The following is a 12,489-nucleotide window of genomic DNA, read 5'->3' on the forward strand; positions in this document are numbered from 1 at the left end:
TTAATACATGCCAGATAGCTTTCCCCAAAAGTGTAGCGATTCACATATTTTTAACTTTAATTTTGAAATAATTGCAGACTCGTTGAAAACTTTGAAACTTTAAAAAAGAGTACCACAGTGATTCTAGGACTGGAGCAGAAAATGTACAAGATGAACCCGAGCATCTTGTGCCCGAAAATAAGGACCTACTAGAACCAAACCAAACCCTCACTGACGGGGCATTGAAGGGACACAGGAGCCAATGGGAAAGAGCCCCCAGTGGCCACAGCTGAAAGCAATTTGAGCAACAATAATTAGCATAGTATTGGGTTTTACCCAAGGGGTAAAATAAATGAGTCTGTGCTGATATAAATGACAAATGGTGAGAACAGACATATCTCTACAGAATTCCAGATAATATCTGTAAATAGTCTGCCTTCAAAGAGGGGAAACATGGCCCCCACTCCTTTGGTATGGACTGCAAAGTGACTTGCTTCCAAAGAGTACAGTATGGAAAGGGGGGAAGGCAACTGTTAGTGGAGAAAGTGGAGCTGCATCAGGCAGGTGGTCAAGGTCAACGTCAAGTGGTGAATCATGTCGGCAATGTGTACCTCCTATAGGAGGCGATTAGAGGATACTTTACCTCTGGGGTCTTTCTGAAACACTCTCAGTCTAATAAAGAGAAAACACGCATCAGGAAGAGTCCAGCTGAGGGATGTTCTGCACAAGACCCGACCACTGGTTCTCAGAACTGTCAAGGTTGTTCAAAACAAGGAGAACCTGAGAAGCTGTCACAGCCAAGAGAAGCCTTAGGAAACATGAAGACTAAATGTAATGTGTCCTGAATGGGGTCCTGGGACAGAGAAGACATTAGGTAAAAAGTCAGGAAATCTGAATAGTGCGTGGACTTGAATAATACTATGTCCCTATTGGTTCATTAAATTGTGACAAGACCACACTAAAGTGTTAATAGGGGAAACTGGGTCTGGGTATGTGGGAACTCTGTCCTCTCTGCAACTTTCCATAAATCTCCAAAATTTATTTTTAAAAAGTACGAAAAATTTTCATCTACCCTTCACGCAGGTTCTCCGTGATATCCTACACTGACTTTATCCACCCCCGCCCCCGATATTTATGTATCTGTCCCAAAACAAGAACATTCTCTTACATAATCACGGTCCAATTATCAAGGTCAGGAAGTTAATATTGATACAATGCTTTTCTCTTGGACCTTGATCAGATTTTACTAATAGTCACATTAATGTCCCCGAATACGAAAGAAAAGTCCTGGCTAATGACTCAGTCCAGGCTCACACGTTGTATTCAGTTGTCTGGTTTGAAGCTTACAGGGCCGTTATTTTGCAGAATGCTCCTCAATCAGAGTTTGTTGCCTGATGTTTCCTTGTGGTTATATGTAAGCTATTTTTGAAAGGAATTCCCCGAAATGAGATGCCCCTATCAGTGCATCCTATCAGGAGGCACATGAGGTGATCTGTCCTTTTCCTGGTGATGACTTGGATTCCTTGGTTAAGGTGGCGTCTGTCAGATTTCTCCTCTGTAAAGTTACTACTTTCCCTTTGTAGTTATTTCGTACAGGCATATCTCATTTTATTGTGCTTTGCTTTATTGCACTTGGCAGATAACTGCATGTTTTACAAATTGAAGGTTTGTGGCAACCCTGTATTGTCAGATGATGGTTAGCGTGTTTTTTGTTTTTCTTTTGTTGTTTTGTGTGTGTGTGTGTGATTTTTTTTCAATAAAGCATTTTAAAATTAAGGTATGCACATTGTTTCTTTAGACATAATACTATTGCACACTTAATAGACTACAGTATAGTGTACACAACTTTTATACGCACTGGGAAACCAAAAAAAATTGTGTGACTCACTTTATTGTGATATTTGCTTTATGGGGGTGGTCTGGAACCAAACCTGCACTGTCTCTGAGGTCTGCCTGTACTGTGTAGAGATACTCTGAGCATATGAATATCCAGGTTCTCATCAGGGGTTCAGGCAAAGGGAACAGCAAGTGCAAAGGTCCTGAGGCAGGCAGGTGTCTGATGTGTTTGGGGAACATAAAGAAGACAGGGTATTTCAAAAGGACTGAGGAATGGGGAGAGTAGAAGGAAATGAGTTTAGAGAGGTAACAATGTGCCAAAAGGACCTTGTGCTGAAGGTAAGGAGTTTGTTTTATTTTAAGTATGACAGAAAGCCAGTGGTCCGGGATCTCACACTCTTCTCTGCTCACTTTTCCAGCTTCACTGACCTCTCAATGCCTGAAAATAGCAAGCTCTCCTACCTCAGGGCCTTTGCTCATGCTGTTCACTCCACCTGGAATATTCTCACCTCTCTTTGCGTTTCTGGCTCCTCCTCTAACAGGTTTCAGTTTCAACATCACCTCCTCAAAGAGGCCCTTCCAGATGATTTAAAAATTACATACAGCCTGTTCACTCATTCATTCAACAAATGTTTGAGTACCGACTATGTGCCAAGCCCTGTTCTAGGCACTGAGAATACAGCAATGAAAAACAAAAAATTAGATAAGCCCTACCCTCATGGGGTTCACATTCTAGTCAGGAGGGAGACAATAAATAAAGCAGTAAGTGCTAAGAAGAGAATAAGTGCATAGAAAAAATGGGAACAGGAAATGCTTAGGATGGCACTTTTTATGGAGAAGGTAACATCTGAGTAAACACTTTACAGGAAATGAAGGATCTCTGACGGAAGAGGTTCCACGCAGAGGGAATAGCCAGTGTAAAGGCCCTGAGGTAGGACTGTGCCTGGTGTGGGTGAGGATGAGCCAGGAGGCCAGTGTGATGGGAGAGGAATGAGTGAGCGGGATAGGAGATGAGCTCAAAGGTGTGTTTGGGATGGGAAGATAATATAGGGCCACTTGGACTTTCAACTTGAGGGATGTAGGAGCCACAATGTTCTGAAGAGAGGCAGAGTGTGATCTGACTTATTAGGTGTCACAGGGTCATTTCCAGCTGCATGTGGGTAGCAGACTGTAGAGGATGGGTTCAGGGAGAGCAGTGAAGAGGCCGCTGCGCTAGTCCAGACCGATCGCTGGTGACTTGTGCGGGTCATCTCCACAGTAGGCTGTGGGCTTGGTAAAGGCAGCGACCACAGCTGGTTTGCTCATCCCTGAATACCCACTACAGGGGACAGAGGCCCTCTATTAATATTTGTTATGTGATTTTATAGCTCTCATGCCTTGAGCTTTTACTGTATTAATCCCTGTGCTGGACACTTAACAAACCATCTTACAAATTCCTCAGGACAACTCTGTCGGCTAAGTTTTGAAACCCTTACTTTATAGCTGAGGAGAGTGCGACTCAGAGGGCCTGCGTCTGGTCATATAGTAAGTAGCAGGAACAGGATTTGATCCAGCTGTCTGACCTAGAAGGTTTGGAGGGTGCAGAGCGAGCCCACGTAGCATTCGCCGTTGCCTGTGCGCCTGCCCAGGTGAAGCGTGCTCAGCGCGCATGCGCCCAGGCGCATTTAAAGCGCCCCGGCGCATTTAAAGCGCCCACCGCGGGTCCTCAGCTCCAGCGGGAAGAGGCGGAAGCTCGGCTTGGCCCTTGACTCCAGCCTGAAGGATGCTGGTGAGATACAGGAGCCAGGTTCCCATCTCCTGGCTTGGGCCTTTCTCCAGGCCCTGACCCCACCCCCTCTCCCCTGCAGAGTCCAACTGACCCCCTCGATGCCAAGCCTCGGAGCACCCCAGTCCCCGACGGTGTCCCCGCGGGAAGGAGGGTCTCCTCAGGATGTCCGGAGAGGCCCCCTGGGCCATGCGCGCCGCCGGGGCTGGAGGAGGCTCTGAGCTCGCTGGGGCTGGAGGGAGAACGTGAGTACGCCGGGGATATCTTCGCCGAAGTCATGGTGAGTGGGACCGGGGCGGGACACTCGTGGACCAGCGGGCTTTGGGCAACTCTGGCGCCGCCCACATCCCTGGAGGGCAGCAGAGGCTGTCGGGTTAGAGGAAGCCAAAGCTGACTCGCTTGCCCAACGCCCACTCAGCAAGCATTCCCTAACTCCCACCTCGCCAGCCTCTCACCTCACTTCCCACCCGACTTTGCAGCTTTTACACCACTGCCACCCACAACTTGGCTTTTTTCTCGCACTGTTACCTGTGTGGTTTCCACTGCCGGGAATGCCCTTTCCCATCTTCCCCAGGCTGTCTGCAGCCCCTCCTTTGGTATTGCATAACCTCTCGTACTTGTCCCTCACATTTACTCACTTACCAACTATTTAGCGAGTTATTAACAAATGTTTCTGAGCACGTTCTAGGCACTGGGGACGCTGTGATGGACAACATGAGATAGTCTGTCCTCACTGTGGGGAGACAAACAAATGCGGGCGATAATTTCAGAAGGGCCACAAAAACCAAACACAGGCCACGGTGGTCCACAGTTACCTGTCTGAGACAGGCACTGCCAGAAGAAATACCGAAGGGATGTGTTTATGTAACAAACATCTTGTGAGCATCTCTCCTGGGTCAGGGTCTCTGTTAGGAACCAAGACACAGCTGTGATCTGAACAGAAATCCCTGCCCTCGTGGTGCCAGCAGTCTAGTGGGGCAAAAAGACAAAACATTCAAGGAAACACAGGGTATCTCCAGACTGAAATACTATGAAGAAAATAAAGCAATGAGATAGAGATGATGGGGTGCAAGGAAAAGTATAGAAAAAGTCAGGGAAATTTTAGCTGAGATTGGAATGACCGAGAAGTCAGCAATGCAAGGAGTGGGGAATGACCATTTCAGCTGGAGGGAATGGCCGGTACGTAAGTGCAAAGGTCCTGAGGTAGGAATGAGCTTGGCATAGTCTAGGGCCAAAAGAACGCTGGAGTAGTGGAGTGTGGGTTGTGAGGGGAGAGAGGGAAGAGGTGATGTTGGAGCAGGGCCTGAGAGAGTCTGAGAGCAATTGGGATTTTCTCCTAAGGGTATACTGAAAGCCAAGGAAGGGTTTTAAGCAGGGGAGTTCCTTGGTCAGATTTATAGTTTAGAAAGACCCTCTGGGTGCTCTGAGGAGGATGGGTTGAGGCTTGGTGACTAAGATTGGAGTCTGGGAACCCAGGAGGAGATGCTCAGGAAGTCCTGTGGCCATGGGGGCTAGACTGGAGAGATGGAAAGTGAGGCATCCAGGGTTCTAGATGGGGACACGGAAGAGCATATTCGGAGGGGACGTCGGAGGCCAGTTTGTGTGTGGCACTCATGACATCCAACTGGTGCGAGGAGATTGCTGCACCCAGGGCTGGAGCCCGGGAGAGAAGCCGAGGCGCAGGTGAGGAGAGTGAGGCCGTTCCTGCCCGACCCCAGGTGTGCCGCGCGCTGCCCCGGAGGGCCCTGCCCCGCGCCGTGACCCCGGAGATGCGCGCGCTAGTGGTGGACTGGCTAGTGCAGGTTCACGTACGTAATGGGGAGGGAGAAAGGGCTGGGCCTGCGTAGCATCCTAGAACCGTGGTGATCACCTGCGCCTCTCCCCAGGAGTACCTGGGCCTGGCGGGGGACACGCTCTACCTGGCCGTGCACCTGCTCGATTCCTACCTAGGCGCGGGCCGAGTGCGCCTACACCGCCTGCAGCTGCTGGGCGTGGCCTGCCTGTTCGTGGCTTGCAAAATGGAAGAGTGCGTGCTTCCAGAGGTACTCCCGGGGCGGGGCTTGGGAGGGTGGAGCCCTTCCTCGCCGCATCACAGATTAAACGCCTACTGTGTGCCAAGCGAGCACTTTACCTACTCTTGGAATCCCAGCATGTCTGTCTGTGGTAGAGGCTACCAGTGTGTCCCTTTAACAGAGGAAGAGACTGAGGCCCAGAGAGAGGAAGACATTTGCCCAAAGGCAAGCATTTGGGACTTGAACTCAGTCTTGAGTAGTTATAGTAGTTTGAGTAGTTAACATGCATAAACTCAGTGCCTTATCAGAACTGCCTGGTGAGGTAGGGAGTAACATCTCCGTTTTATGGATGAAGAAACTGAATCTCAGAGAGCTTCAGTGGATGTCCATGTCACACAGAGAGTAAATGGTAGGGTTTGAGCTCGGGAACGCAAGTCTATCTGACTCTGAAGCCTCTGCTTCCCACGATTTCCAGACGACAAATCAATGGCCCCATTTTACAGACCAGGAAACTGAGGTCCAGAACAGGGACTGAACCGATCCCAGGAGCTCAAGGGCAGGGAGTAACGAGCCGGGGTTCAAGATTCCTCCACCTCTTTCCCCCCAATTCCCAGCCCGCCTCCCTCTGCCTCCTGGGCGATGGCTCCTTCTCGCGGGCCGAGCTTCTGTGCGCGGAGCGCCGCATCCTGAGTCGCTTGGATTTCCGGCTGCACCACCCGGGCCCGCTACTTTGCCTCGGGCTGCTTGCTGCGCTGGCCCGGAGCGGCCCACAGGTGCGCGGGGCAGGGGCGTGACCTGCGCGACTAGGGGCGTGGCCTGCGCGGGAAGGGGCGTGGCTTGATTGCTCCCCGCCACAATGGCAGGTGTTGCTACTTGCCACTTACTTCCTGGAGCTGTCTCTGCTGGAGGCCGAGGCAGCAGGATGGGAGCCGGGTCGCCGTGCCGCTGCAGCGCTGAGCCTGGCACACCGGGTGCTCCACGGGGCGGGTTCCGGGCCCGAGCCGGCGCTTTACAGGTATGGCCGCGGCGGAGGGTCTCTGTGGCTTCAGGGCCTACCTTCTTGGTCGCCGTCTTTACCGTCTCAGAGAATGTGAGACAATTAGGTGTGTGTGCGTGGGGGCTGGGGGCTGGGGGCTGGGGTGGGGCTAGACTTGTTTGCTGGGTGCGAGAGCGAATGGGGTGTCTGCCTCGTCTGGGGGGTCCCATTTGCTTTTCTCTGGGGGTGTCTGAGAGACTGGGGTGTTTGTTCAGATGTGGGGGCCCTTAACCTTGCCCCAAGGTGAAAAATAGGATCTCCTCAGGCCCAGAAGATGCTCTAACTGCGTTCCAGGGTTGAGAAGGAGAGGTCTGCCAGCCTCGAGTCCCTTAGCTCCCTTCCTGGCCACGAATTGGTGTCCCTTTAGCTGCTGGAGTCCCTCATCTCCTTGTTAACCATGCCACCGCGGGGCAGGGTGAATCATCTTTTCCTTCAGCCCGTGCCCTAGGGTAGAGCTGGATGTCTGTCTGCCCATCCTTAGCCCCAGTCCTTCCCTCTTCGCGTGTCCTGGCTCTCCCATAGCCGCGCTCTGAGGGAAGAATAGGGGGTCTGCCCCTCCTCGGCGCCCTCCAGTCACTCTAGATGATGGACCGCGTGTCCGACCTCGAGAGAACTCCTGAGAAGTCCTCGGGGACCCAAGTCAGCTCGTCTTCTCAGCCTCGAGCCCCAAGCTCCGAGGACAGGTCGTCTCCTATTCCCCGCTACCCCTGCCCCATCTCTGTTTCTCCGTCTCTCCGCCGCAGCCGGGCGGAGCTGGGCCCGGTCGAGCCGTGCATGGTCCGCGCCGCGCTCCGAGGCCCTGCGCCCGGCCTCGCCGCCATCTTCCTCAAGTACGCGCGGCCCCAACGCCAGGGCACCAGCCTCGCCGCCGCCCGCCTGCTCCGCCAGCCCCCGGCCGGGCCTCCCTGAGCCCCGAGACCCCAGCAAAAAAAGACTCTCTTTGTGCGTCTGTCTCCCACTTCAATAAAAGAGTTTTTTATTCTGAGCGCTCTCTATCCTCAGTGGTCGAATTCTGGCCCCTCTCTCGCTTTTGATTGGTCACTTCCCGGGCCTCTCAACCACCTGATTGGATGTTCTCACCAAGTCCCTTAATGGCTGCTGGGAGACGCGATGAGAATTCTGGACTCCGCCGCCAGGGGGCACTGGCGGGCTTCCGCAAGCGCCGCTGAGCGGGACAAAACGGGGATCCCTAACGCAAATGCTTGCGGGAGTTAGATAGGGATGCTGAGAGGAAAATCGCAATGCAAGCGAAGGAAACTCGGTCTTCGGGTTGGGGAGAAGCTAGGAGCAATGGCGACTGTGAGAAACTGAGAATGCCTGTCCTAGTCATGAGGAATGCTAGCTACCTTGATGTTGCCAGATTTTCAGATTTTGTTCACGAAGGAAGCTGAAAATCTGTGATTCCATAAATATCTCTGCTCTTCTAATGCTGGCAACTAATTCAATATTTTTAACGGTTGCACAAATCTAACACATCACATATACTGACCTGTGAAGGTCATCAGTTTGTGATAGTATGGGCCTTTGATAGCAAGAGTTTGTTAAATGCGATCTGATTTCCTTAACCTCTGAAGTGCCACAGTGTCAGTGGGTATAATACAGTACCGACCTCTTGGTGCTGTGATGAGGACGTGAGTTAACATAAACCTAAAGCTTTAGGACCGTGTCTGGCACTTAGTAGGTGTTGCGAATGTGCTAGCATTGCATCCTAGCAGGATTGTGAGGTGCAGTTGTCCCGTTTCTACCGAGCCCCTAGCACCTAGCCATTTGGTAGGTGCTCAGAAAATAATTGTTATGAATCAGTGGGTTTCCAAGTTTTTAATTAAAACAAAAACATGCCCGAGGTGCAGAAAGGTGACCAATGCTGTTCTGGAATCCAATCTCGGGAATATTAGACCCTTAACTAAGCCTGGGTTTGGAGGTGCAGAGAGGAGGAAGTTTTCACCACTGAGGTGTTCAAGTTTGGAGGATCGGGGATCAGGGAGAGACTCAGCAAAGTACAATAAAATATAGAAGAAGATGCTGCAGTTGGGATGAGAGGTGTCATGTTCAGGTTTGGGCCTGTTGGGTGGGAACTGCCATGGGACCTCTGGGGGAAGGATGTGCAGTGGGAAGGGGAGGGGACAGTGGAAATGCAGGCTTGGTGCTTGGGAATGAGACTCCAGCTAGGGTCTCGGGTGTGTGTGTGGGGGGGGTAATGGTGCTAATACATAGTTACTCATTTATTCAACGACTATATGTGGATGCCGACTCAGAGTCAGGCACTTACGATCACATATCTCACAGTCTCATGGACGATAAGAAACACTGGCTGTTATTTGCCCATTACTGTACCAGGCCCTGCGCTTTACCTGCAAAATATAATTCAGTTCCTACAGCTACTCTGAAGTAAGCTCACTTGTTACCTCCCTGTTACACAGAAGGAAGGTGGAGGAAGACCAAGGAGCTTGGCCAAGGTCCCACCGCTGAGTAAGCGGCTAAGGAGTGTTGAAGGACAATCATTCACCCTCAGTTTTTTTCTCGAAAGCCTCTCATGTATTTCCTTCTCTACACTCTTTTATTATTGTGATCCTCACTGTGGGCTGTCACTTGACTGCTTTCCCACTGGTTTCCCTACCCAGACAGTGAGCTCGATAAGGGAAAGAAGCAGATCTCTCTTGTTCATCGAGTTCTCCCCTCCTCCAGGAAGTCTTCACTCACCACCTCAGCCTATGCTGGGTACCTCCTCTGGGCCGTCAGAGCCTGTTGTGCTTCCCGCGTCCCAGCCCCGACCCCCCTGCCTGTACTTCCCAGGCTAGCCCACTCTGGGCTGCCACTGTCTGGTCATTGGTCTGTCTCCCCACTTCCCTAGGGACCCAGTGAGGGTAGAATCTGAGGCTCTCTCAGTCCCTGCTATGTCTCAGCATCACCCAGCCCCAAAGTTGGGCACAGAAAGATATCAGTGAATATTTGTTTGTTGCATAGATAAATGAATGGGTTCCAAAGTTGCTATCATAGTCCCATGTTACTGATGAGGATACAGAGTTCCAGGTAATTCAGGTGATTTATCTAAGTCATACAACTAGTGAGAAAATAAGCAGGTATTTGAATCTGGGCAGCTTGAGTCCATAGCCTGTGTTCTTATCCAATATGCCAAATGCCTAGCGGTCTGAAAACCAGCCTTCCACAAGGTTGTTATCTTCCTGCTCTTTCTCCCAGACTTGTTCTTTCCTTCTAGAAAGGTTTAGGAGCTTTGGGCATGGGAGAGGAGAGCAAGCAGGAGGGTTGGGAGGGTAAGGGGAGTGGGAAGAAGGGATTTGAAGGAGAGAGTGGGGAAGTCTTGAGGGGTTTCTCTAGACCCATAGGGGGCAGCCGGAGTCGGCTACTGGAGGTGCGGGGGCGGAGAAAGAATGGGGACCAGCCCCGCGGGGGGGGCGATGCGGTAGCTGCAGCGGCGGCCGCAGGAGTTTCCCACAATGCAGCGCGGCGCGCTGTCCCCGGTGCTGATGCTCAGCGCTGCCCCAGAGCCTCCGCCGCGCCCGCCTCCCGCCCTTTCCCCGCCGGGCCCCAGCCCCCGCCATGGGTCGGCTCGGTCCAGTCCTGCCCCAGAGCCGTCGGGGGGCCTGGGTGCGGCTCTCGACAGCAGCCTGCGGGCCGCCGTGGCGTTTAAGGCGGAGGGTCAGCGCTGCTACCGAGAGAAGAAGTTCCGGGAAGCCATCGGCAAGTATCATCGGGCACTGCTGCAACTGAAGGCGGCGCAGGGGGCCCGCCCTGGAGGCCTGCCCGCCCCCGCCCCTGCCCCCGGCCCCGCCACCAGCCAAGGGCCAGCCCGCCTCAGCGAGGAGCAGCGGCGCCTGGTGGAGAGCACGGAGGTGGAATGTTACGACTCTCTCACTGGTACGGGGCCGTCGGGGAGCTCAGAGGGTGCATATGTGAGAGGGGTGGGACGTGAGAGGCACTAGTCAAGCCTTGGGGGGGCTGGAGGCTTCAAGGGGCTAGGGCTGGGGTCTGTGGTGGGAGACCTCAGAACTTGATCAGGAAGAGGGGTTGGGAGTCTAGGGGACCACAGGGAATGGGAGGAGCTGGGATGCAGGAAATGGGCTTTGGGCTGCGACGTGCGAACCTCAGGTGAGAAAAACCTACCTTGCATGAGCCATTCAAGGACCCATCCCTCACCTCTGAGATCACCCTTTGTACTCTCCCCTACGGACACCTCCCGGCTAAGCACCTGTGAGCCCCTGTCTGTGTTTTTCGCGCCCTCTAGCGGCGGTGCAGATTGATTCTGTCTTGATTGGTCAGAAGCTTGGCGGCCCCCGGTGGCCTGAGCAATCCCTTAGGCCGGGTTCAGCCGTGGGAAAGGGAAGGGGTCCTCCGCAGCCTGAAGGCCAGGCTCCTCGCGGTCAGGTGAGGCCTGGGGTGTCGACAGGCTCTGCGAGTGTCGGTCGTGGTGCCCCCGCAGCCTGCCTGCTGCAGTCGGAGCTGGTGAACTACGAGCGGGTGCGCGAGTACTGTCTCAAGGTGCTGGAGAAGCAGCAGGGCAACTTCAAGGCGACCTACCGCGCCGGTATTGCCTTCTACCACCTGGGCGACTATGCACGCGCTTTGTGCTACCTGCAGGAGGCCCGCAGCCGGGAACCCACAGGTGAGGGGGCGGGGAGGGAGCAGGGAAAGGGGCTAGAGAGGAGGAAACAAGGGCAGGAGGATCAGGGCAGAGCTGCTTCAATGAATGCTGTACCCCTTACCTCACGTCGGCCTCCACCCATCTACTCCTTGCACACCCCCTCATCCACTCACCTGCCGTTCGTTCGTGTCCACTTACCCATCGTTCCTCTGGCATTCACCCAAGCACCTCTCATCTGTTCCATCACGAGCCCATCCTGCTGCTTCCTATTCACCTACTCAGCCACGTCCCTGGCCACTCACAACCCCCTCCCCCATCTCCATTTCCCCCTCCCCCTGAATTAATTCATCTACTCACTCACTAACCTGTTCACACACTCACCTATTGATTCACCTGTTTCCTGGCAGTGCCAGGAGATTGGCAAGGGGCAGGGTTGGCAGAGCTGGAGGCTTGTTCCTTGCCCTGTGGGGTGTCATAGGGTGTGCGTGCGGTGGGGTGGCGGCAGACAAAAGACTCAGTTCTGTGTGAAGAGCCACTGGAGAGGGAGCAGAGCAGGTGCCTGACGCAGGGTGTGGGAGCGGGCCACGATGCGTTTTCCTGCTGAGCACTTTGGAGAGAACAGGCTTCTCACAGATGTCACTGGAGGGTAAGAAGTGTGACAGGAGTCTCTGAGAAGAGGCATGCCTGGCAGAGGGCACAGCAGATGCAGAAGTGTGGACGTGTGACACGCCCTGCTCTGCTTGCTCGGTTGGGGCTTTTGGAGAAGGGCTCTGGCTCTACCAGCCGTGGTGGTGGTGGTGGTGGGGGGCGCCGAAGGCCGGGGACCATGAAGTGTGAGCCGAGGTGGTGCAGATGTCACCTGCTGCCCCAGGACACGCAGATAATGCCCTGCCCACCTCCCCTGCAGACACCAACGTCCTGCGCTACATCCAGCTGACTCAGCTGAAGATGAACCGTTACAGCCTCCAGCGGGAAGACAGTGGGGCTGGGGCTGCGTCCCGGGGTGTTACTGGCTGAGGCCAACCCGGGGGGACTGTCCCTACCCCCACTGCCCCCCACCTCACCATGTAACTTCCCCTGACTCATGTGTTTGCTGGTAAAGCACTTGTCGCTGGTGACCATAACCTCTCCGTGTGGTATTCTTGCGGGGGACTGGGCGGGGACATGGGCCTGGCCTTCAACCCCTGGACCTCGGAGATCCAGAGAGGCCTGGGAGCATGGGGGGTGGGGGTCCCACTGGGGATGATCTAGGATCAGGGCC

The 12,489-nt window shown here is 53.7% G+C and overlaps 3 protein-coding genes and 1 long non-coding RNA gene across 9 annotated transcripts in view; 3 read left to right on the forward strand and 1 right to left on the reverse strand.

Annotated features, from left to right (window-relative positions):
* Positions 1 to 1,755, forward strand: part of AKT2 (AKT serine/threonine kinase 2) — a 51,362-nt gene extending 49,607 nt beyond the window's left edge. The window contains exon 14 of the mRNA XM_082438060.1: positions 78 to 1,755. Within this exon, the coding sequence (XP_082294186.1) occupies positions 78 to 103 (26 nt within the window). The 3' untranslated portion in view covers positions 104 to 1,755. The remainder of the gene's footprint in view (positions 1 to 77) is intronic.
* The window catches only part of LOC309648895, a 116,717-nt gene that overhangs the window by 26,485 nt on the left and 77,743 nt on the right, over positions 1 to 12,489 (reverse strand). The gene's annotated exons all lie outside the window — the stretch shown is intronic.
* CCNP (cyclin P) lies at positions 3,476 to 7,613 on the forward strand. 6 transcript variants are annotated; one of them, XM_082438095.1, is made up of 7 exons: positions 3,476 to 3,583; positions 3,663 to 3,860; positions 5,218 to 5,388; positions 5,467 to 5,622; positions 6,207 to 6,365; positions 6,456 to 6,607; positions 7,110 to 7,613. In XM_082438095.1, exons 1-7 carry the CDS (start codon positions 3,578 to 3,580, stop codon positions 7,159 to 7,161), a joined length of 894 nt encoding a protein of 297 aa, XP_082294221.1. In that variant the 5' UTR covers positions 3,476 to 3,577; the 3' UTR covers positions 7,162 to 7,613. The 6 variants fall into 6 exon arrangements, with proteins under 6 accessions (XP_082294221.1, XP_082294222.1, XP_082294219.1 ...); XM_082438096.1 differs by having other exon boundaries at positions 3,477 to 3,583; positions 7,151 to 7,613; XM_082438093.1 differs by having other exon boundaries at positions 3,487 to 3,583; positions 7,372 to 7,613.
* TTC9B (tetratricopeptide repeat domain 9B) lies at positions 9,449 to 12,352 on the forward strand. The gene is made up of 3 exons (XM_082438109.1): positions 9,449 to 10,504; positions 11,067 to 11,249; positions 12,136 to 12,352. The coding sequence occupies exons 1-3, from the start codon at positions 10,084 to 10,086 to the stop codon at positions 12,243 to 12,245; spliced, it is 714 nt and encodes a 237-aa protein (XP_082294235.1). The 5' UTR covers positions 9,449 to 10,083; the 3' UTR covers positions 12,246 to 12,352.

Source organism: Balaenoptera physalus (genome assembly GCF_965194825.1).
Source record: "Balaenoptera physalus genome assembly, chromosome: 19".
In the NCBI taxonomy this organism is placed as follows: Eukaryota; Metazoa; Chordata; class Mammalia; order Artiodactyla; family Balaenopteridae; genus Balaenoptera; species Balaenoptera physalus.

What these genes read in the sequence shown, in the direction of transcription:
- TTC9B (XM_082438109.1), top strand. Translation starts at nt 10,084, where the DNA reads ATGCAGCGCGGCGCGCTGTCCCCGGTGCTGATGCTCAGCGCTGCCCCA. An exon ending in ATGTTACGACTCTCTCACTG is followed by an intron (nt 10,505 to 11,066) that starts GTACGGGGCCGT and finishes GTGCCCCCGCAG; the next exon opens with CCTGCCTGCTGCAGTCGGAG. An exon ending in CCGCAGCCGGGAACCCACAG is followed by an intron (nt 11,250 to 12,135) that starts GTGAGGGGGCGG and finishes CCTCCCCTGCAG; the next exon opens with ACACCAACGTCCTGCGCTAC.
- CCNP (XM_082438093.1), top strand. An exon ending in ATATCTTCGCCGAAGTCATG is followed by an intron (nt 3,861 to 5,217) that starts GTGAGTGGGACC and finishes TGGTGCGAGGAG; the next exon opens with ATTGCTGCACCCAGGGCTGG. An exon ending in CCCGAGCCGGCGCTTTACAG is followed by an intron (nt 6,608 to 7,371) that starts GTATGGCCGCGG and finishes TCTCCGCCGCAG; the next exon opens with CCGGGCGGAGCTGGGCCCGG.